The following is a 27,578-nucleotide window of genomic DNA, read 5'->3' as shown; positions in this document are numbered from 1 at the left end:
TCTCATAAACATAAACCTCACTACGATTCGGGTTAGCTAGTCGGCTGTTACTGCTCCCGTAATTTAATTAAATTACTGCTCGTCATTAAAACCCCCATAGTTAAGGTGACGCCTGGACACTTTGCGTTTGTACGGTGGCGAATAAAGGTCTGGACCAGTGGTCGAGTACCCTCTTCCCTCCCCTCGTAATTGCTAGAAATCACGATAATCACGATAACCTCAATCGAACTAATCTACGTGGCGATAGATAGAGCAAGCGGATAAATAGTAAACAAGACTGACTAAGACACAAGGATTTGAAACAGAAAGCATATAAATTAATTCCCTTGAAAAACCTGATATAACAATTAGAAACGACACTGCTTATTTTTAAAACATCAAGTGTAATAAAAATAGTTCATCATGGAATCATCTTGGTGAAGTTTGATTAGGTAAATTATGTGGTATTATCTTTACACTTTATGTGACGTGTTCTTCATAAATTCGACTTAGTATGGAAAGCAAATTATATTAATGCTACGTTTTCTTTATTTCAGGTTAAGTACAACCTCCAAAAAGAAACCACTGCATACTCATCAAGGCATCACATCAGTACGACGCAGATTATTGCATCATCTTTCGATATATATCCAGTCAAATAGAACCTTTTTCTCACAACCGCTGAATACATCACTTTTCAACCCAATTTCATCATCTGACCTTCATTTATAATGGCAACCGCAAGTATTTTTACCAATGATGCAAATTCGCCTACTTCTTTCACCCCCACTTCCTGGCAGAATGCAAGAAGAACGAACGTCGTCGTCGGGGGAGATAGTCTCGGGAAACGTTCCGACTCCCAAACGCGACAGGATTCCTACTTTTCTCTCTCGGGGGACGAGTCGTCCAGCGACGGTTTCTTGCGACGTGTGGAAAGGAGAAACAATAATCTACAGGATCTCAATAGCGTTAATAATAGCAGAAAGCTTGGGGACAATGGTAATTGTGGAGTTCAATCCAAAACGTTTCCAGGAGTATCCCTCCTCGCTGGAAAGTACCTCCTCTTCCCTGAGGCGCCCTTGGTGGGGTCAATGCCAAGAAGAGTGGGGTCCGCTCCTAAGGCTGAAATGACTTGTTTGAATATACAAACAAAGGAACAATTTTCTTGCAAGGTAAGTAATACTAATAATAGTATAAGAATATGTTAATAAGGAGACAACTTTGGGTCAAATATACCCAATTTGTCAAGTCGTCAATGTAAAAATAAAAAAAACTAACTTGGAATGCATATTTATTATATTGTAGGTTGTTCAAAGAAACCCAGCAGGCCTTAGCATGCTAGCTGCCTATTATCGACTTGACGACTCGACAGATTTCGTGAGCCAAGTCATTGAAGCCATCTTGACACCCAAAATTCTCTATCTAATCATGCCAAAGCATTATGGTAATGTCCATTCGTACCTGTTGGAAAGACGAACCCTCGAAGAGGCAGAGGCAGCAAATCTCTTTAAGCAAATGGTGGAAATAGTCCAGCACTGCCATTCTAAAGGCGTAGTCCTTAGGGATATCAAAATGGGCAAATTTGTTTTTGTCGGTAAGTAACAGTTACATGGACATTTTTAAATCTTTAATTGATGCGGATTATTATATTTCTGTTTTATAACAGTTTGCAAAAACATTAATGAATGGTAATCTTTTCTTTGTGTAGACAAATCCAAGACCAAGGTGAAGTTAGAGTCGCTTGAGGATTCGTGGATACTCGTGGATCCATGCAATGATCAATTGGACGATAAACATGGATGTCCTAATTACGTTAGTCCCGAAAAGGCGGAAACTCTTCAAACGAAGCTCAGATACCCTGGAAAAGCGTCAGATGTGTGGTGTCTAGGTGTTATTCTTTACACCATGTTGACCGGGAGGTACATAGTTAATTTAAATTATATTTGTCGTTTTTTTTACAATCGGTACGAATACTTACTTATTTTATATGTTTTCAGATACCCTTTCAATGACCAAAATCAATCCAAGCTTCTCCACAAAATACGTGTGGGAAATTTTGCAATTCCACCTGGCCTCTCTTCATCAGTATCACTTCTTATTAAAACTCTGCTATTAAAGTCTCCTGCTGAGAGACCCCGATGCAATGAGATTCTAAAAAGTCCATGGCTGACGAAACATTGTGTATCTACTCCATCCATGCTTATCATCGAAACCAAACCTCTCGGGAAGGAGTCCTGTATTGACAACAAAACCCAAACACCTCCACCAATACCCACCGTATGTATGCAACTTGAACAACTCACTTCCGACCAAGTTGTTCCAGATTTTTAATTTCTCGTCTTGTTATTAGTCCCTATAACGTATTATATTCTATCCGCATTTTTTGTTAATTTTTTTCAAAATTGTTATACTACCAGTTTGGTAGTACCAAACGGCTTCCAAATTCAATTTTATAAAAATTAAGAAATGCATACATACTTTGTGTTCAGTTTGCAAGCAAGGTTTCGCGATATGTACGTATGTCATGTCCTATAAGTTTTTCTTTGTGATATTGAATTCCGAAATAAATTAAGTATGGCGAAACTAATAAACATTAATATTCATTCATAAATTGTGCTTTTCACAATATTCCCAATGTCTTCTATATGAATTTTAATTTTCTTAAGAGTGTATTTATGTACATTATACATTTGCGTGCACCCGCATTAATGCAAGTAGTACTTGCCAAGTACTGAACTTTAGCAATGGTATCACTGGTAATATTATCTCTGTGCAGTATGTTTTAAGTTATGCATGTATTTTGAAGACATTCTCCTCGTCTTTTCTCCTTTGCAGGCAAATTAGTAAGCACAACAATTAATTAACCTCATGGTTGATGAAAGTGTGTGAACATGTTCAGGTAAAAAGTAACAACATAGGCAATCCGTCTGTTTAGTTTGTAAATACATATGTAGCTATCTAGCTGGTCGTTGAATTGAATTATTGATTTTTGTACAAGTTCATTTGCATCCTCTTTTCCTTATGCTTTTCGACAAAGGTTTTTACCAAGTGTCTACACAATAACATGAAATTAACACGCGTTTCCTCATTACTTTGTCAAGGAAGCCGTTGCTCTAATGGGCAGGAAGATAATGCATGCAGATAATGCCGGACGGACGGGGCGAGTGAAGAAGGACGACGAATGAATCAACACCACCGACAATTGACAATGCATGCCATGATTTTGCAAAGAGTACGAATCATCATCGTCGTCGTCATCACTTTATTATCATTTGCGGTTCTCGACTCATCGTCATATAAAATTCTTGTCTACATGAAAAATTGCAAAGTCTAATGCATGACACTCTCTCATTTTCCCACTGCACATAAAAGGCTGCACTCGGTTTACAATGGAATACAACTTTGAAATTTTTACAACGAGCAAGCAATCCTAAGTCAAATGGATAATATTATGCATGTCATACGTATATTGTTACGGCGGCGGCGAAAAGATAGTAGAGAGTAGTAGAGAGAGGGAGAGAAAAAGGGTTAAGTGTTCATCTACAACAAATTATGTTCCAAGCATTGTGACAAATTATTTTGATACCTGTTTACTTACTCCATTTTGAGAGGAAACTGAAAAATTTGTAAAATTGTAAATGACCATTTTTCGATTGACCTAGTATGGATCCTCCTCAACGATTCATCATCACATATCTCGAGTAGTGGTGGTGGTTGTGTGGATGAGATCTAACGGAATTCATCATCCTTTAACATATATACACTCACTGTGCCCACCACATCTTCTTAAATCTTCCACCACTTTTTTTAAAAACTCCGACTTTTTCCTATTCAGAGCCTCGCAAAAACAAGAGGACAAAAATATTTACAAAATTCGGGGTCATTTTTCATCACCGAAAAAGAGGCACATTTTTATTACAGGTGAGTTAGTTGAACAATGCCGGCCGAAATTTTTAATAACTGTAGAGTTTTGGTGAAAATATTTTAGTGGTTTGTATTTGTGGAAGAATTTTGAATGTAGGGCAACAAGGATCAGTCAGTTGACACAGTTGCTTCTTGTCAGTTCATAATTCTGTCTTTCTTAATATGTGAATCAAAAGCATTTCAATGATTATTAAGATTATAACGTTATTAAATTATGAATTCGTTCGGACTGTTTTTGTCTGAGAAATAATTAAAGTTTGTATTTGTTTGGAGCAGAAAAATGGTGAATCGTTAGAAAAATTTGGACCCATTCTCCGCAATTGTTCTTCCGGCAACCCAATCCGTCCATCAAGTTATAGTTAAAGTTGGTGCAAGATTGGTTCAAAAGCTGTACGAACCATTACTGCTCCATTTTTCAAGTATTAATCTACGACAAGAGTTTAAAGATGCGCATTACTGCCATTACTTACTATATTGAGTAAACTTTTTAAAATTTCGCCGAATTATTTATTAAACCGTCCAAAATGTCACATGCATCGAGCTATTATCAGGTTTGAAATTACAAATTACGATAAATAAATCAATTTAATTTATTATGCACAATTCATTAGTAGAATATCTTCTTGATACATTTTCAGGGGGACTACATTGCACATCCCGTCCTATACGAATTGGGCCATAAATATGGGCTTGACCCTGACCCTAGCGATGGTGGGATTGGAATTTCCCATAAACTAGAAGAATTGAAAGAACTGATACGAAAAGAAATTAGGAAAGAGCTCAAAATTAAGGAGGGGGCTGAAAAACTTCGGGATGTTTCCAAAGATAGAAAAAGCTTATCAGAATTAACCGCCTTAGTTAAGAAATCCTCCATCAAATTAACTGAAATGCAGCAAGAATTACAAGAACTGGATTCACAAATAATTTTAACTCAAGGGGGTTTCCCAAGCATGGACAATGGACATAGTAAGGCGTATATTAATTACATGCATGCTTTAAGAAATTGAAGTTAAAGTTAAAATTTGATTTGCAGACAATCAGTCTTTAAAATCGTCTGCAAACCTTTCTTCATTTGATGAGAGGATATCTTCCCTTGAAAAGCAGTTAAATATCGAATTGAAAGTTAAGCAAGGCGCTGAAAATATGATTCAGATAAGCAGTGGGCGTGATAAGAAATTGTTGGAAAATGCTCAACAAATGCTTCAAGACTCGAAAGCAAAAATTGATTATTTAAAAATGAGGATAGCCAAAACCAAACACAATAGGTCAGATAATGTTGCAAGCTCAAGTTCTGGAAATTCACATAGAAGAGGTAAGAGATGATATGTATATGTATGGTATGTTATATATATATATATATATATCATGGCAACTTTCACTCATGATGATCTATTCGTCTCAGATCGAAATAACGATGGACTAACACCACTGGAAGCAAGAATTGAGGAATTGAAGCATCGTCTAAAAATTGAAAAAGCTGTACAGGATGGAGCACGAAATGTAATTCGCAGCCTACAATCAACTAAAGGAAGTGACAAAAAGGCTCTTCAAGAGGTGCGTCTGAATTACAAATGACTTAATTAGCATTCTCTATTACATGCAATGCTTCTTGCTTCCATATGATTGTTTTATGTATTGAATCAATTTTTTTGTCCTATTGGACGACGGACGGTACTGAAAACTATGTCAAGGTTAATGTTTATTAAGTCTCTTTCATACATATCCGTTATTGTCATGTTTTTATCCCAGCATCTGTTCAGATGCTGACGTTTTTGACGATTTCGGGTTAGGGATGGACAAAAATAGCATTTATACTGTATAGTAGTGCAATTTTTGGCATGCGGCCACCAACCTATTGCGGTGCATTAGAGTATAGTGATTCGGTTTGTAGAGTTCATTTACTGGTGAGATAATAATCAAGTGAGATACAATCAAGCAAGAAAAGAATAATTGTTATCGATATTCTTAATTGTTCGATGTTGGTTAAACCAAGTCGCAGGAGTCGTAGCATTGATGAATTCGTCGAGCAGCAATTCGCCATCATCATCATCCCACCAAGTGAACCACAGTGTAGTTGGGCAAGAATGGTGCATTCACGCCCAGCTAACAATATCTCACCCTCAAGTACAACCACCAAGAAATACTAGCACTACTGCTGCTGCTGAAAACAAGAATGTGCCAATTATTAATGGCAATACCTCTTCAATAAGTGATAAAAATGTCAATCAGGTTGGGAAACAGATAAAACCTGGGAGCAATGTCCATTTTCAATATTCCTGGACTACCACCAGTGATACCGGAACAAAAATTACTCAAATTGTACCTGAAACTGCAGGAATACAAAAATTTGAAAGCTGGCCTCGGTCATCGAATAGCTCGGGAATATTATCATCACAAGTCCAACATGACTCTGGCTATAACACTGAAAGCAAAAATACTAGCACATTACCAACAACTACAGTCTCTAAAGGCGTCAGACCAATTAAGCCATATGAACGAAGGTGTAGGAGCACTTGCACAATAATACTATCGAATAATATTGATGATACGGCGCAAATTACATCATCAACGACGAGCTACGCCGCCCGCTCAAGTTCATTGGAGAGACAACCCATTGTTTTTGACAATAATACCAAAACCAATAAATCAATTCAACAGAAGGATGCAGGAACCCAGACATTGAATCGAGTAATCTCAACTGACCTTGGTTCACACAATTATGACTCGCCCGTCGGAAATACATATTTAACACCCCGACCACAAGGATCTAATTCCAATAACAATAGTATTGGAAGAGGCAACTATGTGGACCGTCGCAAACGTCCGGTTTTTCAAAGGAAATCTCCGGAGCATGCAACCCCCCAGGAACATTCCAGCAGGAGCTTAACACGACGATCTTCTGGTTCGGCAAGAGCTAAATCTTCTCCTCCAGTACGGTCGTCATATCAAAAGTAAGTACATCTTCAATAATAGTGACATCCGACTATCACTATTCTTGATAGGCTTCGCCTATCGTAATTCGGATGATTTAGTTTGATCATAAATAAATATTCATTAATGTATTGTTTTATTAGACCAAATCACCAGCCACGTACTGTACATATTGATGTATACTGCACTGGTTCGGAAATGTCATCCAACACGGATGATAATTCATCTTCCACTGGAGGGGGAGAAAGAGGAGAAGGAGGATCCTCATCAACTCCAGAAACGGTCTACGACTCTAAACAATATAAAATATTTCATCAGCAAAAGAAAAACGAGCTGCCATTCCATTTTGAGGGCCTTAAAATTAGCAATAAACCATCCTCAAAACCAGCAAATACAGAAGTAATTCGATCCCGAATAGCCATTGACCCTAATAATATGAATAGAACATTAGAATTTGACGGACCTTCACTTAAACTAGAAAAAGACAAATTGGCAGAGTTTAATTCAACGCCTACATATCAAACCCAAAAGTTACAATCCAAGAATTTTCTACAGAAGGATGATTCTAAAGACACAATCAGTTCAGCATACCCATTCCCATCCAGGGAATCTACTTATTCATCACTTGTATCTGCGTGGTCAAATACAGAAACGGTTGATTCTTCTTGGAAATGTGCAAGGAGATCGGAAACGATGGACTCCTTGGTTCTTAATACGGAGGAACAAGAACCAATTATTACTAATGACGAAAAGATGTCACGTCACTTATTTGATTCTGGAACGAGTGCTGAATTAGGCGCTCATAATCAGTACGTTAACCTTGTTGCCAACGAATTGAGAGGTATGCTAATAAAACATTCGATCATTTTATTTTTATGACGTTCTTTGCAAATTTCATACAAAATAAACTTGATCTATTTTTGTGTTAACAGGATGTCGGGCAACAAGTGAAGAAAGTCAAGTTATGCTCCGACGATATAGGAGGTTAAATAACGAAACTTTCGAATCCGACACGGAAGAATCATCCAACTTGATGGCGATGAAACGTCTTTCATTTCCAAACTGTAACTTACACGACAACAATAAGCTTACTCCTCCCTTCATGAAACCCACTATTGGGAATCACAATAATTATTCTCATTTGGGTACTGCAACCAAGTTTGGTCCTGTGGTCAAAGGCTTGAAGAAACCGGGTCATCATATCCCTGGGCCAGCAAGAAATCCACAATGGTGTACTTGTGACCACTGCATTAGTCAGAAATTCATGTGACTCTGGCAATACATTTGCTGTTTGCTGCTTACATTAATCATGGACAGTTTTATGCAGGCGTGCTTTGCAAGACAACTTAATATCAATATCAACTTTATCAATTCAAGATAAAGAGAATCAAAATTATATCACTGCGCCATACATCCGTGAAACTCTTCAACCGACGCTCATCAAATCGAAGCTCACCAACCGAATTGTTATGATAGCGCATAAAGGTCATGCGAATTTTCACCGAAAAACACACCGATATTTGGGTTTCTTTCTTCTTGACCAATGATCAAGAAGAAAGATTATACAACAAAATTGTATAATAATAATAGTTAGTTCCTTATCTGACAGTTTAAGCGTTATTGAAATAAGTATTATTTAAACATATGTTATATTGCACTGAATAAACGTTGCTTGTATGCTTTCGCTTATATGCTTTATATTTCATTTTAAATAAATATGCCCGGCAGCGATGAGCATTTAATATTCTAATACCATTTAATATTCTAACAGGCTCAAAGCAAATTTCACGAATCTGGACAAAAAATAGATTTATTACGACTCGCCCTTGAGACAAAGTTGTCAGAAATGCCACCGGATTCTAGAAAATCGAAAGAGTTGAGACACGAGTTGGAGTTGGCTTCTTTGTCTCCGCACAGTCATAATCCAGCGTTTTCATTCGAAGCTCTAAATCAACCTTCCAGCCGTCTCAGCACCACATCGCTAAGCAAATGTGCCGCAGTGACCGGAAAGTTAGAAGTTCGACTCATGGGATGTCAAGATCTTCTTGAAGAAGTCCCAGGACGTTCCAAAAGTAGAGATTCCGGTAGTCCGGCGGATCTTAAAGCCTTCATGAAGGGAGTAACTGGTCGAAGTTCATCAAAATCATACAGTGTCAAGGATGAGACAAGCAGTAAGTTGTTTGAAATTAATTTTAATCTTTATTGAAAACTATACTATATGGTATAGTGTGTATTGGAGTGAAATTAAGTTTCAAAATTGCATGAGAATGGTGATATTATACTTCTGGTGCTTTCACCAACACTTTTTTACTCGACTGACTTGAATGCCTTTGTAAATACATGATATTCTGTAACTGTTGCAACTACTCTCAGTAAATTCTGCAATCGGAATTGGATGCTTTGGTGGTGGCAGCACTTCTTCTGATCCAGAAGAACGGAGGAGTAAGTAATTTTTGAAGGATAACCATATCTAGCTGTTTGTGGCCGCACCAACCATTATTAGCCTTCGATTTCTCTGCTTTATTTTGTGTGCTTATCTTGAGAATGATGAAACTGATTAGAATAATGTTGGATTAATTTAATAACCTTGGCTTTTTGTTTTCTTACGATTCTCTTATTTTAAATTTATAGCTATGTGTTCATTTGCAATTAAAATTATGTTTGATTTGTAATTGATATTTAATTTTGTGGTGTAATATTTTTTGTTTTAGATGAAATTATGGCAATTTTAAAGTTAGACAATCAAACCGTTGCGCAAACACATTGGAAACCATGTTCACAACAAGCTTGGGACCAACGATTCAGTATTGACTTGGACAAATCAAGGGAGCTAGAAATTGACGTTTGCTGGAAGGACTGGAGGTGAGTGACAAATTAGATAGTTTCGTGTCTGTTGTTTGGATTTTTACCCTGAACCGCTTATCTGTATGAAAGAGGACTTTTATTTTTTATATTTAAGGCAACTATGTGGCCTTAAAATCCTGCGTTTGGAAGAATTCATTGACGATGTTCGTCATGGGATGGCACTTCAATTGGAACCTCAAGGCCTCCTATTTGCAGAAGTAAGTCTAGTTGTGATATATTCTACTATGAAGTTTTGCTTACTTTATGTGATTTATAATACCAAATCCATAATACACTTTAATTTTAGATCAAATTTTTAAACCCCATGATCTCAAGGTAAGACTACGATTCTTTATCCAGCTGCTAGAATAATCAATTATGTGTTATTATTTGACTGATGATTCATTTTTGTTTTTTAATCAAGAAAACCTAAACTTCAGCGTCAAAGAAAAATATTCAAGCAACAAGGGAAGAATGTTCCACGACCAACTCAATTAAATATCAATGTTGCCACCTGGGGTCGACTTATCAAACGGTCAAATCAAATCCCTCCGCCACCGTATACTCCTGGTACGCCTACACATAATCAGTCGATATCTGGTCCCAACGCTTCCTCTCAAATCAGTTCACAACAGTCTAATATACTCAACAATAATTCTGCCCAATGTAAGTACAATTTACACAATATATGTTTTTCATAATATCCATTCTATTATTGATATTATCAATTTGATGATATTCGTGAATTTCGTTAACTGTGAATTATGCATCAGCAGCTCCCCCACGACCTCCACGACTTGACCTTTCACAAATACCTTCCCGAGCGGATGTGATTCTCGAGTTAAAGACTAATGAATTAAGGACGTTTACCACACCAGACAGACCAAGTACATCTGTTCCAACCACTCCATATATGCAAATCGTCACAACCCCGTCAGAAGTGGAAGTTTGTGTGAGTGAATTTAATAGTTTTTTAAAATTCAGAATACATATAAAGATAAGAATCACATTTTAAGAATTTCGTGATTATTGACGAGCTAGATTTTAGATTTTATGTGTCTCAAACATGTATTATATTATCGGTGACCTTTTATGGGCAAAAATCTGAAGCTTTTGCTCTTCTTTTTTATCAAAGAAGCTTATCTTGGATATGATTTTCTTCTAAAATCGCTATGTTGCTCACAAAAAATTTAGATGTGATTGTTCGTATGGGATTTTAGAGTGTGTTCCAACAATGGAATTTGCGGCAAAGTTCTGTGGTTTGTGAAATTGTGGACGGAGATGATGACGTGGATGGTGGTGGGGATTTTTCCACTTATGATGAACCCTATGTCGATGAACCTGAGGAAGTTGAGGTCGAGGTACCTAACGTTTATAAAACTACTAAAGGGACTTTCTCTTGGTCTTTACGGTGTTTTTGTATTTGTTTGTATGTACGTGTTGAGAATAATGACAACAATATTTGAATGATATCCATCTTATATTTCGTATAACCACAGCTTAAATTGCAAATTTTAATGTTCAATGCATTTTCTCCATAAACTACGCTTAGGGGTTTTGAACACTTGTATATATAAGTACTTGGGATTTACAGTAAAGACATTTCCGCTTCAAGCAAAACTTTTATACTGATTAACCTGACTATAATCTCTGCAATACTTTTAACTATGCATCTTCTTGTAACTATTAATCTTATCTTAAATTGTTATTGTGAAACTCACTGATTGCTTTTTTGTGTTTAGATGACACCTCATGCGTATGTATACAATATTTTTTATATCTGTACTTTATTTTGTTTATTATTCAGACTCCCAAAATAGAGGTTAGGCCACCCCCTCCGCCCAGAATGATAATTGACCCACCTCCAATGTTTGAAACCAGAAGGGTGATCCCAGCAGCCGGACGTAATACCGGAATGACTTTCGACAATTTTAGACTAATTAGTGTACTTGGTCGAGGACATTTCGGAAAGGTTTATAATTAATTCCTTTTCATATGCGGATCATTGTATAAGAATCAATTACATAAATCACCATAATCCTCTTGTTGTTTTTAATTTAGGTGATACTTGGACAATACAAACTAACCAACGAATATTTTGCTCTAAAAGGTTAGCAAACTTTGACAAGTTCATGTAATTTGATCAATGCTAAGTCTTGCACTAGTTAACAATGTATTTAAAAATCAATTCAATATGGTGGACCTTAGATAGCGGGATTCCTCGACTAGAATGTAGTTAACGGGTTAAAGCAATCAAGTATTTATTTTAACAGTATAAATTTAAAATTGCAGCGCTTAAGAAGGGAGACATCATTTCCAGAGAAGAAGTCGAATCCCTGTTAGCTGAAAAACGAATTTTTGAAGGTTGGTACTAGTATTGATTCTAATTAACAAGATATAAAGTACTACCTAGTAATCTGTTAACTTTATGATTGTCAATTTTAGTCGCAAATTCCGTTCGCCATCCGTTTTTGGTCAACTTGTTTGCATGTTTTCAAACAGATCAGCATGTGATATTTGTGATGGAATACGCATGTGGTGGTAAGTTTTGATATGTAAATATATCAATAAGAATGATTGCATGTGAATAATATTTTGGCATTATAACGTAGGTGACTTAATGATGCATATTCACGCTGATGTGTTTAATGAAGAAAGAGCAGTGTTCTATGCAGCTTGCGTCACCCTCGGAATGCAATTTCTTCATGAAAACAAAATAATTTATCGAGACTTAAAATTAGATAATTTATTATTGGACACTGATGGTTATGTTAAGATGGCGGATTTTGGTCTGTGCAAGGAACAAGGTAAATTAATTATTTATACGCTTTACATTTTCGACGAACATTCTTACTTGTGCAAACTAATAGTAAGTGCATTTTTCAAAAAATATTCTCATTGTTCTTGTTAGTCGGGTTTGGAGACCGAACTAACACATTTTGTGGGACACCAGGTGTGTAAATAACTGAACATTAAATCATTGCCTTACATTAAATAATTGATATACAGAATTTTCATTTTGAACATTTTTTTCAATTTCAGAATTTCTCGCTCCAGGTAATTTAACCATGAAATTAACAAAACGATAAAGAAATGAATACGTGCTAACGTTATGTCTTTGGTTATTTGTTCTCCAGAAGTACTTACGGAACCATCATACACACGATCAGTGGATTGGTGGGGCCTTGGAGTTTTAATTTATGAAATGCTAGTAGGAGAATCTCCATTTCCAGGTAATCCCATTTCGTTACATTTGAATGATAATATTTTGATGAGATGCTCAATTCCTGTTATGACATTGTCCCAGGCGACGACGAAGAAGAGGTATTTGATGCTATAGTGTACGAAGAAGTCCGATATCCACGTTCGCTGTCCCTTGAAGCAATTGCTATAATGAGAAGGTAAGGGTATATCATAATAATGTGCAGAACGATTCCACATTTCAATTTAAATAATTCAATTTAATATGCATCTATTTTTTGTTAAGACTTTTGCGAAAGAATCCTGAACGAAGGTAAGGATATTATTTTCGTATTAATTTATTTGACATCAATACATACTTAAAAGCACAGCAAAAAATGCAAAAACTTTGTCAAATATAATTTATTTTTTATTTTTCAAAGATTGGGCTCTTCTGAAAGAGATGCAGAAGATGTCAAGAAGCAAGCATTTTTCCGCAACATTCAGTGGGAAGAGTTATTAGCAAGAAAATTAAAACCTCCGTTTATTCCAACTGTAAAAAATATGGAAGATGTTTCAAATTTTGATGAAGAATTCACGTCAGAAAAAGCAATTTTAACCCCGCCAAAGGTAATGATTACACAAAATTAAAATATGACAATTTATTAAGAAAATTCAATAAAACTCGGACTATTAATCTTAATTACTCACACTTACAATTAGTTTAATGAAGTGTCACTGTGGTGTGCTCCTTGTTGTCCGTGCATGAATAGGGATAATACCAAAAATCCTTGGATTTTAAAATTTTGTTCTAAAATATCCGAGTTCAGGAACACGAGTCTTTTTGGCTGGTTTCATAAAATAATCTAATGATAATTTTCTTGTTTTTTTCAGGAGCCATACCCCTTGACAGAAAGTCACCAGATCTTGTTTAAAGAGTTCGATTACATGAGTATGAATATCTGAGTTCTCATTTGATGTAATTTAAATTTATTTACATGAACGACTGGTGCTAGTTTGAACCACTGGTCACAGCCTATGGTTTGGCCATGCTGGTACACATAATTCACCATTGAATTAGTACATTGTACGAGTAGTTATGAGATATGAGACACCGCAGCTACCCTATTATTGCAGCCTTTTTTTGTCATGCTTGGAATTATTTTACACTAATAACTGTATCATGTGCAACTTATCAATGTTATTAACATATCACCACCACGTATTACTATGTATTCTACTATATTATTGCACACCGTTATAAATTCTTAATTGTGGTTGTATCTAAAGACAAAGTATTTTTTTAAACTTATTAGATTATCAATCAAAGGACATGGCACTCCCAGTATTGGAAATGATGTGATATTTTCTCAAGTTTTTGATATGTTGTAGATATTTACGAGTAGAACACAAGTTGAATTACCTTTAAAGTCAAAATCCACCTAGCTGATGTTGTTTTGGAGGTCGAAAGGTCAGGGATCGCCGTGTCCCATAAATGGGATGTCGTTGGAAAGGACTCGGCCACCAGTGGTGGAGTGGTCCTGGGCTCGACAAAGTATATATATTCTTAATCTACTCGCTGAGACCTTTCCAACGACTCCCTATTTATGGGCGCGGTGACCTATGACCTTCGACCCCCCAAAACAACGTGACTTGGTGGATTTCGACTTTAAAGGTAATTCAACTTGTGTTCTATGTACTTGTAAATATCTATAACATAAAAAATTTGGGAAAATATATTTCGCCATACTTAGAGTGCCAGGCCACTGATACTTTCTAGCAATTTTCGCATTTGTATTTAATCTAATGTAATGATAATCATGTTCATGAGTTTATAATTCGCATTTGTTGATTGATATATATATATATCTAATAATGTCAATAATATGTTTATTTGATTGTATCATACTATTGTATCGTATTGTATCATTGCTTCTGCCTATGTATGTGTCTACCTACATAGGCGTGTGTAGTACCTTTTTGGCCTTACTGAATATTAAAAATGTCACATAGTCAAAAACCACGGTTTGATTGCACTCTAATTTGTACTTAATCAAAATATATACAGGATAGTAGTAAAGAGTAGGATAAAGTTTTAGAAAAAAATCAAAGAAACAAAAAAATGAGCAACTGAGAACGAGATGACAATGCTGCACAATTTGGAATGGAATGATAATGATGCAGAGTGATGCATATGTAGTAACAAGATAGATTGGTATACTTTTTACGTTTAATGAACGAGTTAGCGTTTTATTTATAAATTTGGACAGGCTATGAAGCATCGTGACAAAAACATTCATATATACTTTCAAATAATTTCAGCTACATTTTTTTAACAGAACAGAACAAGGAAAATTATTATACTCTTTTTTTCTTCTTTTATCAACTAGTACTTATTCAAATGATGATGATGGTCTAATAGCACTGAAAAATTAACTTAAACAACAGAAACAGGTGGTTTATTACATACCCCTCCTCGATATATGTAAAAATGAAACAATGATTATCAACACATTTTTTCTGTCCGATTGTCAGAATGGAATGTCATCTAATTCATGCACCCTCGCCTCAAGTTCGCACGCACAAATCTCATCATCAGCATAATGACAACATCAAACACTTTACTGCTAGTTTTACAGATCATTGTAAATTATAACAACATAAATAAGAGGTTACAATTTGGTACACTCGTCGTCGTGTAACAATACTCTCGGGCAGAAGTCACTCGCCACAGCGTCACCACAACATTCACACCACAGTCAAACAATCCATGTAGCGTTTACGTACGAATGATAATAATATGTAAATCAAAAGGAGATAGTAGTGATGGATCATCAACTGTTTACAAAAACATATAATTCTACAGCTACCGTTAATTTGTACGTCCTATGCAACGTATAAAGTACATATAACAACGAGCGCTGTGGTTTGTAGTGTGTAGTATAGTTTCATAAGTGACGAGTTGACAAAATTAATTTTTAGAAATATTTCTCTAAAAAAACAATAAATCATCTTTACTTGGCGAAATTGTGAAAACAACATGGACTATGTAACGTTACATTTAAATTAATTAATATGTCTGCTATGCTAAAACCCATTTTAAATTACCCAAAACCACCCCAATAATAATAATAATATTAATAGAAAGAACACCAAAATAGGCCCTACGAAAAAATTGTATGTACACACAGCTTTGGCTACTATTCACTGCTTTATATTACTACTACCTCTCACCAATAACTAATACTACATAGAAAAATAGATTGTACGGCTTCAACAAATGAATTGTCAGTTAACTCCAAATAACCTCAGTTTTACATTTACCCCTCGGTTACCCCCTCTGCAGGCAACATGCATGATGTCCCTCTGTGTTCTGAATATTCCTCTTCGTAATAATATTAGTGTATAATTTAGCTAAGATTATTAGGTACCAGAGTTTACAATGAAAGTTTACAATTAAACCGTATCATTCCTCTTCCCAACAAGAATAAAGAAAAAGGGAAATTAAGAAACTATCTTTAAAAAATAACAAACACCACCACCATCAAGATCACAGATTTGCCTTCCTCGATCTCCAGTAACTGAAGATTCTCTTTCACAACAACACGGCCTTCAAAAATATAATATTTTGCTATCAAAATCTAGTCTCAGCCAGTAGTTTCTTCATTCTTATCGTCCTTTACTAAACACGTTAATATGACAAATAAATTTTTTCTTCTTTCTTCATTTCATCACCATTTACAGTTTCATCATTCATTTACAGGTCATCGATAGTTACATATATAGTGAGTATCTCTAGAGCTTCTTTATTATCCAATACAACTACATAAGTCAGCAAATAAAAGTAGTAGCTTTCTTTTTGGAGACTATGTGACGAAGCTTATTTTCTTTTCGCGTGTAGCATTTCCATAAGAAGGGTTTGGGTTGGAGCTCCTGAAAAATAACAAGAAAATGTTACCGCACAGTGCCCTCTCTCCCAAACAGGTATTCTGCATGTCGAGTAAAAGTTAATTTTTCTCGACTTTTCAATCATTAATGTTGAAATTATTACCTCCGTTAATGTGCTTAAAGTACAGGTAATCTTCACCCCTAGAAATCAAATTAATAAAACTTTTTTAATTTTATCCTTATCTTGTATGTCACCATTATTTTTAGTCGTGTACATACAACCGTCAACCGTGCGTACCTATGTGTGTACGTAATTATATACGTATCTATAATATTATCATTATATTCATTTACTCACCTTGATGCTACTTGCCGTATATCTGGCAGTAGAGTAAGAAGCTTGGTGAACTTTTCCTAAAAGAAGACAAAATTTATAAATCATTACGTTGCATATTAAACAAAAATATTTAGTAATCGCGTAAAATACAACTAATTTATGAAAATGCTTACTTGAACTTGTGGGTAGCAGTTTATGCAATAGGTGAGAAGCGACTGCTGCACATGGTCACTAAAATTGGAATGACACAAGGATTGTTAGTTTATTGAAAGTTAATTAATTTGAGGACAAAAGTTCGAACTTACTGAGTTTCCTGAACATGCTTCCTACTCATCAACGACTTGACGTCTGCAAGAAATAGGCAACAAAGTTACAAATGTATTTATAAGAATTTAGTTGTGGTGCATTTCATATTTGCACTATGCAGATCTATGTACCTGGATTAAGAAGCAGGAGGAACTTTAAGCAAATGTAATCCGCTTGATCAAACTTAATTTCCTGGAGCTTTAAGGTGACCTGATACATAGACACGAAATTTGCATGTAATTCCGGGCGACCCCAATTCTTAAAAAAATGAGGGGTATAATTGCATTTACCTCATTGAAGCGATCGATGGAGGCAGGGACGCCTAATAGGGCGAGGGACAGCAGATCAAACTTTTGTCCGTTGGGAAGGGGTGCATCGTCTGGTTAAAATGGAATTACATGATTATTTGATACTATAATTCTTTACATCCGCTATATCTGTTTGGTATAAATAAAATAATACCTGGTAAATGATTGTGTACACGGTGGTGAATGTGGTCGAGAACGAGCATATCCGACCAAGAATATTGAAGTACTAGTAATATTGAAGGGAATAAACATTAAAAATCAAGTATACTAAGATCTAAATTTATACTTCAGTTTGTTTTTGGGCTTGGATGATTAATTTGGGAAAAGTATTTTTCGTTTATAGTTTTATGTGTGATAAAAATTAAGTCATATAGAGCTTTTCGACAACACAGGTACTCAGTTATATACCTGAGACCCTGTGAACGAAATCTTAGCACGCCATGAGGAGCAGCGTCTCGTGTTACAATTTACCGTTTTATAAAATTTTCATCCTTGTTTCATCAAGTGTAATATAATGCAGTGAAGTTCAATATAATGAATTAAACGAGGATATTATTGCAAATTTTTTTCGGTTTTTCAGACACCCTGCGAAATTTTTGGCATGCAATTGTTTGTAGACGAAAAGATGAGAAGAAACGGGTCTAATATTTTTTCGAAGCATGAATCTGGTTTAATAGAATTAATTTTACTTACGCTTCATTTGATCGTCCACCTGTTTTAGAAAAAAATAGGAATCAGTATATATGACCAACAACTTTGCATCGTAAAATTAGGTTATGGCTCTGAAATTACTTTAGTATTGACCTGTATGCATTCATTTGCGTATAAATTGAAAAGTGCAACAAGCCTTCCAACCATACACGACGCATGTACATATGAATCATTTCACAACTATACTTAAGAGACGCCATGTCAGTCGAGTGAGTTCCTGACAGAATATATATTTGACTATTCATCTTCCCACTGCATCGCATAATATCACATCCTTCCTTCCTTCCACAAAAGTACAAGAAACTATTACATTATTATTATTCTCAGGAAAATCTCTAAACTGAGCATGCCAAACAAGAACCACAAGCAAATACTAATACGTGGTGACGGTGGACCCAAATCTATGCCACATTTGCCTTGACACATTTCCTTTGCCCGAGAGTAATTGGGTCAATGACAACATCGCCAGCATGTTATTTTTACAATCGATGTATATTATATTCCACTCTACACCCGTTCTCAGCAGAATGAATCCTTCCCATTCACCCACCAACCAACTCACTCATCACTTTTACTTTCTACCACACACTGCATTCCAACATATTGCCATCATTATGAACTACCTCCACTAGAACTTATATCGACGTCTAGCACAAGAACCAAATGACCATTATTGTTGTGTCGCCTTTACTGCACTGCCTTTAGTCGTGCTTTATTGTTTACTGATATAAGTACCATTGTGTGCAGTAAAGTGAAGGGTTGATTCCCACAAGAAAATGTGGATAAATGAATTTGGGTGTTTTTCTGGCATATTAAGCCTACGTACATGTATAGTATGGATATTACAACCATTTGCCTATTGGTCTCATTCTGCATGTATTGATTGATGGATAATGGATCAAAGTACCAGTGAGACGAAGACTGCATGACTGGGAAAAGAATAATGTGTGCATAATGTTGGATTGGATGATGAGAATGGTTTCCCACGTACGATTTTAACTTTAAGTTGAAACCCCTGCTGGCATATGACGGAGGAATGGAAGAGCTGAGATGGAAAAGTTTTAAAAATAACAAAGTTACCTTGAGGTCCTTGAAGAAGATGGAGTTTCTTGCCCAGTCCACCTACACGTGAAAATTGATTATATAGTTTGGTCAATTGAAAGAAACAATACTTCTCATACATATTGAACTATATACGAATATGTACAAAACACGGAGACAGAGGGAGACGACAGGAATGTTTTAAAATAATGTGTGGAATTAGGATAAACGCTGGTGAAAAAAAAACTTGGTATCCTGGTATCAAGGATACGGGGAAAATTTGGGGCCGCCGTAGGCGGCCCCAAATTTTTTCTTTCTCTGCGTAAATAACCGGGAAAAAATTACGAGGGGGAAGAAAAATCGCTTAAAAATACGAAGGGTGAAGATAAAATGCACAAAAAGGTGACAAAATTGAGAAATTTATTTTGAAATTTCGGGTACCGGGAACAAAAAAAGTTCTATCCACCAGCAATAAGTCTCCTTATGTAATGCGCATATATGTCTAAACCATGGAATTAGATGTCAAACCAATGTACATATATGTATATTACCTGTGCAAAGAGGTTTTGATCTAGAACTTTACAGAGCTGTAAAAAAGCCAATATAATTTTTTGTAATTTCTAAATGCATACTTGTATTAAAATCTTATGAAATACTAAATAACTTTACCAGCTCAAACAAATCGACCTCGCATTGGTTATAAGTTTGATTCTGCAAAAGATTGAACAAGGAATGTTGCCACTCCTTGTCATCTAATGACGATAAAAGGTCTCTAATCAGGGGTGGCATTTTGCTTCCGACGCTAGAACTAGATGTTGAATTTTGTCCCGAAGAATTGTGGTCAACGCTCACAATGTGGCCCTGTGAGAATATAAATTGCGATGGTGAGAAGACGACGCACATGCAGAATAAATTGTTAAATTCATCATATTTCATTAACTTCGTCCCAGAGACAATGTAGGATTTCTATGCTAAATGCTCACCTGGGATGGGTCATTTCCAGCATGTTGATTTCCAATTGATGAGTTATTGGCAGACGGGTTATTGGAATCATACACAAAATGCTTTGTAGATGACGAATTTGGGGACGTGGAGGAAGTGGCTGAAAAACATAATGTTCATGGGTGCTACACTAAATTTATGCCAGGTAATTGGGTAAAAGTAAGAAGATACTGTTGTCGAATAATCTTCAGTAGACTTATAATGCGATGGTGGAAAGTGTAGCACTCCGATTTTGTTGAAATTTGTCAATTATGAAGTTCAAGTCAGTACAACCATCGTTTGTTAAGGCAGTTTGTGCGATGGTTGGAATTTGTCAAAATATTTGAGGTCAAAGTTGTAAAAACTGGCGATTTTTATCTGGCGGAGAAAGCAGACTTTAATTCCATTCTACTCTCCTCACATTAATTTTCACTCTGATTTCTCACTCAGGCATAGGTCTTCATACTCGTATAGCATAATCAGTGATGCAAAATGATCAGAAATTAATTACGGTATAAAACATTTCACAGATTTCATACACGTTTAATTTCCTTAATCACTAGAGATGACACGTTTATTTTTTAATTACTCTAAATTTATATAAGCAATTGGATATGTATAAATTCAGCAAAACAAAATAAAATGGAAAAACTTAATTTGTTTTCCAATTCTAAAGCGCTGATAAGTATGTCGCAAAATAAAATAATGTCATACATTCGTATACCGTCCAATATATCGAATTGGCGATCAAAATGACCAACACTTTTAGAATGCAGAGTAAATTATGTAAGTTTTCCCATATATTTTGTTTTTGCTGAATTTATGCATACATTCAATTTTTATATAAATTTATAGCAGTTTAAAAAATAAAAATCAGTACAAATCACGTGATTTGTACTGATTTTTATTTTTTAAATTTTTTTGTTTTGCTGAATTTATACATATCCAATTGCTTATATAAATTTAGAGTAATTAAAAAATAAACGTGTCATCTCTAGTGATTAAGGAAATTAAACGTGTATGAAATCTGTGAAATGTTTTATACCGTAATTAATTTCTGATCATTTTGCATCACTGATTATGCTATACGAGTATGAAGACCTATGCCTGAGTGAGAAATCAGAGTGAAAATTAATGTGAGGAGAGTAGAATGGAATTAAAGTCTGCTTTCTCCGCCAGATAAAAATCGCCAGTTTTTACAACTTTGACCTCAAATATTTTGACAAATTCCAACCATCGCACAAACTGCCTTAACAAACGATGGTTGTACTGACTTGAACTTCATAATTGACAAATTTCAACAAAATCGGAGTGCTACACTTTCCACCATCGCATAGTTAGTACGAATACAAAATGAAGTAGGAGGTTTACTTACCCCAGAGTTTGGGATCTGCCAGGTTTATACTTGATTGTCCCGAACCGTTGACCATGCCCAGGGTGGCGAGAGGAGATGGCGAGGAGTCGGGGGATGAGGTCAATGAAGACACCTGGAGTAAAAAAAAAAGTGACCACATTGGTACCATTATTTCTAGTCACACCACACGTTCTTAGTGGCAGTCGTTTTCAGTACCTGAGGTATTTGAATTTCTTGCTTAATCGTGACGCCTTGTCCGTAAGGAGATCCATTGCTGTAGGACAACGGGAGGGTGTCAGATACGATGGCTAAACCTTGTTGACGAGCTTGTTGGATAGCTAATTGTCGTTGACGCATCATTTGTAATTTTCTGGCTCTGTCCCTCTTGTACATCGGTCCGAATTTGTTTCGTCCACCCCGCATTCGGTCAGCTCGGACGGCTAATTATAAGCATTATCCATCGTTAGAAATTTTACGTCATATTCGTACTATATATATTATTAGTTTTTAAAAGCGGCAAAGCAATGATAGAGGTTAAGTTTGAAAATCTTTTTGGAAATCATAAGCACACCGAACTTTGAACGACACCATGAGTACAGGGTTTCGTTACGCAATAAAAGTGCGATTTTGGTGCATTACATAGTACATTGCTCTTCATTATATGCTTTCAATTTCAATGTACAATAAACTAAACAATGGATCCATCATCATCATGAATAATAATAAATAATAATAATAATGCGTTGTAATGCAATGTCCATTATTCAATATATGTATAACGCATAAACCAAAAGAAAGGGAAATTTTGCACTACTTGGTATGTACAGAGGGATGAACATACATATGCACGCTATCCCATTGCCAGACTTGTGCACCACGGCGAAGACCTGATGTGTGGTGTGGTTATTGCAAGTTGCAATGATGTATTAGGGTTTTTGGAGGCTTTGCTCTGTGCATGCCAAGTAAATACGAGTCAGTATCGCCTGAATACAATCGACCATGACACAGATTCCTACAAATCATCAAAACGAACGTTTTATTTGGAGATGCCTGCGAGCGGAGTAATCTTTCGTTCAATCGATGGAAATGAATAAACTTGTGGTGCTAACTGCTAGCGTATGAAGGATGCATTATTCACAAGACAAAATACTTTTGCAAATAACAAGATGCTTGATTTTCAACATATGATGCACATTGTGACTCAACAATACTGCATATGTTTTTCATATTCACAAACTAGTATGAACTTTGGTATAATAAAATTAATTTCCGAAATCAGTTTTCTGGTTATGCACCTCTATGCAGGTGTAATATGAGTGACCTAAATACATATGTAGAGTCTGGATAATGGCAAAACTATTCCCAAATCAATCAATTAGTCTTTGGTGGAGCGGTGACTATAAGCAACTGTAAAGCAACAATTGATTGATATGGGATAGCCCCATTAATTCGATCAATGGACCACAAATTGCCACAAAGATTGGCGCATGATAACGCGGTTGATATTTTATTTTCGTGGATTCACTCGCCACGAACCATGTAATACCAACAAGGCAGAATTACACTAGACAGTGCTGATAACCAAGTACATGGCTGTATACAAATATATACATGTACAAATGTATGTACGCATGTGTATGGTTTATGGTTTGGTTTGGTGGGATTCAAGTGTAGTGTAGCCCACATATTTTAACCAGAATAAGGTTAAAATTCAGAGGCATTTAAATGATAAAAGGATCGTGTTTATAGGTCGAATCTGTGCCAAATTCGCTCAACATTGCAATAATAAATCAGCAATAATTTACTCTGCTGAGACCCATTCAGTATTGTGTTTTGCTATATATTATAGCACATCTCGTAATTGTTGCTACGTTGAAATAAGTTACGTATTTAGGTATTGCTGCTGCTTCTAATGTAAGAGTAACTAACTAACTAGCTATATAACTCTGGTCTAGAATTGGGAGACCATGAGCTCAATTTGCGAGTGTTGTACCTGCACTGCGTGTACACAACCCCCAACTTCCTCCCGTCGTCATCATCCCCCGTCGACAAATAATGAAACGTGTGCGTCGTGTTATGCAGTCTCTCCTCACCCCCTATTGCATTATCCGCTCTTGTGCAACAATTCCTCAAAGCCATGACTAACTTTCATTTTCAAAATCAAATATCATCTCCTGTAATTCAGCAGCGTGGTCGCTATTATTGCTTCGTTGCATCTCTTCCTTCCAATTACATGGCATAACCATAACACAACCCTTGTTCCACATTCGCAGACTCATCCCTGGCCCTAAGTTACATGCTCAAGCCCTCCACTCTTACTGCTTTACCTTCACAAGGAGACTTACGCAATTATGCAAACTTTTAGGGCCTGCAAGCCTACATAAATCTCTGCACCACTTGCCTGCCGCTTATTTAAATTCTACTTGGCTCCCTGTTTAACTTTTACTTAACATAATTATTGTTGTATGCAACCATTTTGAGCTAATGCTGGGATTGACGTGATGTAGACGACGACAAATAATGCGACATGTGCGTTGTACACATATGCACACACGAACACATAATTACTACGCTCAATATTTATGAATTTTCGCAACCGGGTACCGAAATGGTGTATTTTTACGAGTAGGTATGCATACTAAATTATTTTATATACACTTTCGAAGTAAAAATTGAGATATGTTACAGCAAATGAGCACAAATTATATTTTTCCTGAAACCTAACAGTATACTTTTCTCAACATCTTTAATACAAAACAACGATCATCACGAAAAACAATGTACAAAAGAATAATAGCGTTACAATTGAAGATAATATAATAATAACTAGACTAATTAAAATATAAGGAATGACTAAAATAGAGATCACGATACAGTAAACGAAACAAGTAGTATCGTTAAAACTGCAGACAGGATGTTACACAATTATAAATCAGATATTACAATACATTCGTTAACAAAGTTCTATTCATTCGTTAAGAAAGTTAAGTTCTGTAGCCGTTGAATTTAGTTGTTGTCGTCGTCGTCACTATCGTCACTGTCCTCGAATATAGTGTGGTCGAAAATATGAGAACCACTTATCATATTTAACTAATTGGAAATCAATGGGTCTTACGTACTTATCTATTACACTTTCTTTGGCTCTGAATATCATGCAAAAATTAATTTAGCCAAACCGCAACCCAAAATTAGAAAAATACGCTAAGTTTAGAATTTTCCAACTTGATTGTATCATTCACCTCTTCGTTAATAATAAATTGAATGAATAAAACTTTTAAGAATTTGTGGCTGATTTCCTAACAGCTTTTGTGAGATGGTAATTTACATACGTGCATTTCTCTGAACTTGTGCATCATTCGCTATACGTGCATAGTAAATTCTATGGGAAAAAATATGAGGAAATTGTCCGAGTGACCATATATAAAACGCGACATGTTAAATGACCTGAGACGACTTCGACGTTTTTTTCGAAGCAGAAGAAGGCACAGAGCAAAAATAAAGCAGGTGGGTATACATAAATTATATGAAATACATAAAATTAATAAACGATGTCAAATTGTTGTTGTTACCGGTTTAATTTAGAGAGGATGACATCGTATACCATTTTTCCCCCTTGCAACTTGTAAATAACGAACAACATCTACAAATTCTTATTTAGTGATTATTACTTATTAATTGCATTATTTCAGTGGTGGAAATCCTAAACCTTTTCAAGTTTAGGCCTTTAAAATATATAAAAGTTGACAATTCGTTTAATTTCAATCTATAATTATCCTTTTTATTTAAAAATTAGTATCTCCTGTTCTGGATTTTTATTTTGTTTTTATATTTTTATTTACAAGTGTCAAGATATCCGTTTATTATATGCGTAAGTATGCACCTATTATATTAACATTATTATTGCTTAAATTCATGCACAGATAATAAATATTTAATTTGTAAGCATTATTGCATTAGGCATGTGCATATAACAAATTAGTTAATAGCGTTCTAGACGCATGCCAATTCCCTAACATTTCTTAAATCTGCAAATACTTGTAATAACTTTGTGCTGATTTACGAACAAATACAAAATAAATGTAGCTCAATTTTTAAGTCGAAAGTGCATATAAAGTAATTTAGTGATCAATAGAAACAATTTTACGGTCTAAGATCTATTTTTTCATATTTAGCATTTCGATCACTAATGACAATGTCGTTTTTATTTACTCACTACTCTTTCTTCCATCACGAACCCATTCGCACGCTCTCTCTCGAAGCTTATGGGGCGAAGTGAGAAAGAGTGACGGTGGGCTTTTTAAGCAGTGGATATTACTACGTTTTCCTTGCTGTCATCTGCCACTCACTCATTTCAAGCAGAACGCACTCAACGTTTGCAAGCTTCATTTTTATGGTAAGTTAAGGATTTGACAGTAATTTTTTGCTCAGTGACAGCTTACAATTAGTAACAGTTGGAAATTATTTCGTAACCTTCTCTATCACACCCACAGTCCGAAAATTGTATTTCAATCGTTTTATTTGTGTTGCTCGAATTATTTGTTTGGGTTTAGAACGTGGTGCAGAAAAACAACCCACCCTTAATTGCTAGAATTTTGTGCATTAGAAAGAGGTTGACTAACTCATCATGTTGTTTAACCTTTCCAACTAAAACTTATATTTTGTCATTTCTTTTCAGGTTAGTTTACAAACCTCAATTCTGTGAGGTGATTAGAAATGGAGGGGCAGAAGGCAGCCCCTCGACGTGGTAACCAACCAAAATTTGAAGAGTTCATCAGCACGGATAAATTTCGACAGTTCGTCTGCATGATCTGCTACCAAACATGGTCTGAAAGAAACAACGTACTTGCTCATATTGAGAGTCTACACCCCGAAGGAGTCATCGATGACCACCTTTACACGGCGAGTGTAACCCCTAAGCGTATGTTTTAATCGATATTATTGTGACTTGGGGTTGTTCCTTTTATGAATGCAAAAATTTTAATGTAATAATCAACAGCGTCGGAGCGTGATATGACGTGGGTCTGCAGATTAGGCTGCAACAGTACTTTCCGGTGCCGTTACAACAACAGCAATCGTCTGTTTGCCCATGAGGACAATCAATGCGCTTTCCCACTCAGTGGAAGGGCTACCGAAAATTTTCAAATTCCAGGAGGATTGACGGTGTGCCACAGCTGTGGGCTTGGAACCACAAGAATTGCTGCTCATTTGAAACCCTGCAAGAACGCTTCCGGTAAGTACACAACGGTGTTTGTACTATTTACAAATCTTATAGATTCAAACAAAGACAAGCACTTACTAAAATTCTACATTTTAGACAAATTAACTGCCAATCCTCCTATCGTTTCGTGTTCCTTGTGCAAACAACTGATGATGGGACCTAACGCAGGAGCATTCACCTCCACGAGGTCATTAGTATCTCACTATCACGAGGTTCATCGGTTCTCTTGTCGCCAGCACGAGATACATTTTCGGAATCTAAATGATCTTAAAGATCATTTCGATCTTGAACACTTTGAGGGTGAGTTTGTGATCCTCTTTAAATCTGAACACCAAGTTAACTCAATGAGGATTAAGTAATAACTCAATGAGGATTAAGTAATAACACAGATATGCCAGTATTGCAAAGTTGTATTTAACGACAAAGACCGACTGAAATTTCATATGGCAATGTCACATGGGTTTCGCCCTTCAAATGTCTCAAAATGCTCAAAATGCAACTATACAAACTCGGAATTACGAAACGTAATTAAGCACGTACAAATGATTCACCCCGACAAAAGAGGTAACCCTTATT

The 27,578-nt window shown here is 35.8% G+C and overlaps 4 protein-coding genes across 13 annotated transcripts in view; 3 read left to right on the top strand and 1 right to left on the bottom strand.

Annotated features, from left to right (window-relative positions):
* Positions 1-2,590, top strand: LOC110847304 (tribbles homolog 2). Its single transcript, XM_022094229.2, has 5 exons — positions 1-431; positions 537-1,151; positions 1,285-1,573; positions 1,688-1,898; positions 1,977-2,590. Exons 2-5 carry the CDS (start codon positions 711-713, stop codon positions 2,308-2,310), a joined length of 1,275 nt encoding a protein of 424 aa, XP_021949921.1. The 5' UTR covers positions 1-431; positions 537-710; the 3' UTR covers positions 2,311-2,590.
* A 1,099-nt stretch (positions 2,591-3,689) lies between these two features.
* LOC110845712 (serine/threonine-protein kinase N) lies at positions 3,690-14,878 on the top strand. Of its 8 annotated transcripts, none has more exons than XR_004834339.1 (26): positions 3,692-3,900; positions 4,180-4,454; positions 4,542-4,869; positions 4,937-5,215; positions 5,306-5,457; positions 8,606-9,005; positions 9,208-9,276; positions 9,546-9,696; positions 9,794-9,896; positions 9,986-10,014; positions 10,103-10,344; positions 10,452-10,630; positions 10,899-11,039; positions 11,486-11,650; positions 11,740-11,788; positions 11,971-12,042; positions 12,124-12,219; positions 12,291-12,485; positions 12,590-12,631; positions 12,721-12,735; positions 12,816-12,911; positions 12,986-13,079; positions 13,166-13,192; positions 13,302-13,488; positions 13,753-14,217; positions 14,621-14,878. XR_004834339.1 is itself a non-coding variant. In XM_035849422.1 (25 exons), exons 2-25 carry the CDS (start codon positions 4,428-4,430, stop codon positions 13,822-13,824), a joined length of 3,210 nt encoding a protein of 1,069 aa, XP_035705315.1. In that variant the 5' UTR covers positions 3,690-3,900; positions 4,180-4,427; the 3' UTR covers positions 13,825-14,878. The 8 variants fall into 8 exon arrangements, 6 of the variants coding, with proteins under 6 accessions (XP_035705315.1, XP_035705314.1, XP_021947881.1 ...); XR_004834338.1 differs by having other exon boundaries at positions 14,613-14,878; XM_035849422.1 differs by having other exon boundaries at positions 3,690-3,900; positions 12,721-12,729; positions 12,810-12,911; positions 13,753-14,878.
* LOC118434883 lies at positions 5,483-8,523 on the top strand. The gene is made up of 3 exons (XM_035849423.1): positions 5,483-6,854; positions 6,978-7,675; positions 7,767-8,523. Exons 1-3 carry the CDS (start codon positions 5,917-5,919, stop codon positions 8,102-8,104), a joined length of 1,974 nt encoding a protein of 657 aa, XP_035705316.1. The 5' UTR covers positions 5,483-5,916; the 3' UTR covers positions 8,105-8,523.
* Positions 14,879-15,087: 209 nt separating the features above from the next.
* The window catches only part of LOC110847831 (nuclear hormone receptor FTZ-F1), a 29,230-nt gene continuing 16,739 nt past the window's right edge, over positions 15,088-27,578 (bottom strand). For all 3 annotated transcript variants that reach the window (XM_035849425.1, XM_035849424.1, XM_022094844.2), the window contains exons 5-19: positions 22,001-22,224; positions 21,806-21,917; positions 20,433-20,551; positions 20,119-20,310; positions 20,001-20,036; positions 19,489-19,530; positions 18,391-18,409; positions 17,852-17,923; positions 17,680-17,768; positions 17,521-17,599; positions 17,389-17,431; positions 17,257-17,314; positions 17,105-17,160; positions 16,910-16,947; positions 15,088-16,791 (exon numbers count right to left, since the gene is read on the bottom strand). In XM_035849425.1, coding sequence (XP_035705318.1) covers positions 16,739-16,791; positions 16,910-16,947; positions 17,105-17,160; positions 17,257-17,314; positions 17,389-17,431; positions 17,521-17,599; positions 17,680-17,768; positions 17,852-17,923; positions 18,391-18,409; positions 19,489-19,530; positions 20,001-20,036; positions 20,119-20,310; positions 20,433-20,551; positions 21,806-21,917; positions 22,001-22,224 — 1,232 coding nt within the window. In that variant the 3' untranslated portion in view covers positions 15,088-16,738. The remainder of the gene's footprint in view (positions 16,792-16,909; positions 16,948-17,104; positions 17,161-17,256; positions 17,315-17,388; positions 17,432-17,520; positions 17,600-17,679; positions 17,769-17,851; positions 17,924-18,390; positions 18,410-19,488; positions 19,531-20,000; positions 20,037-20,118; positions 20,311-20,432; positions 20,552-21,805; positions 21,918-22,000; positions 22,225-27,578) is intronic.

This window comes from Folsomia candida, unplaced genomic scaffold, assembly GCF_002217175.1.
Source record: "Folsomia candida strain VU population unplaced genomic scaffold, ASM221717v1 Fcan01_Sc003, whole genome shotgun sequence".
Taxonomy (NCBI): Eukaryota; Metazoa; Arthropoda; class Collembola; order Entomobryomorpha; family Isotomidae; genus Folsomia; species Folsomia candida.
Note: the sequence above shows the minus strand (reverse complement) of the source record. Positions and strands in the feature narration are given on the sequence as shown.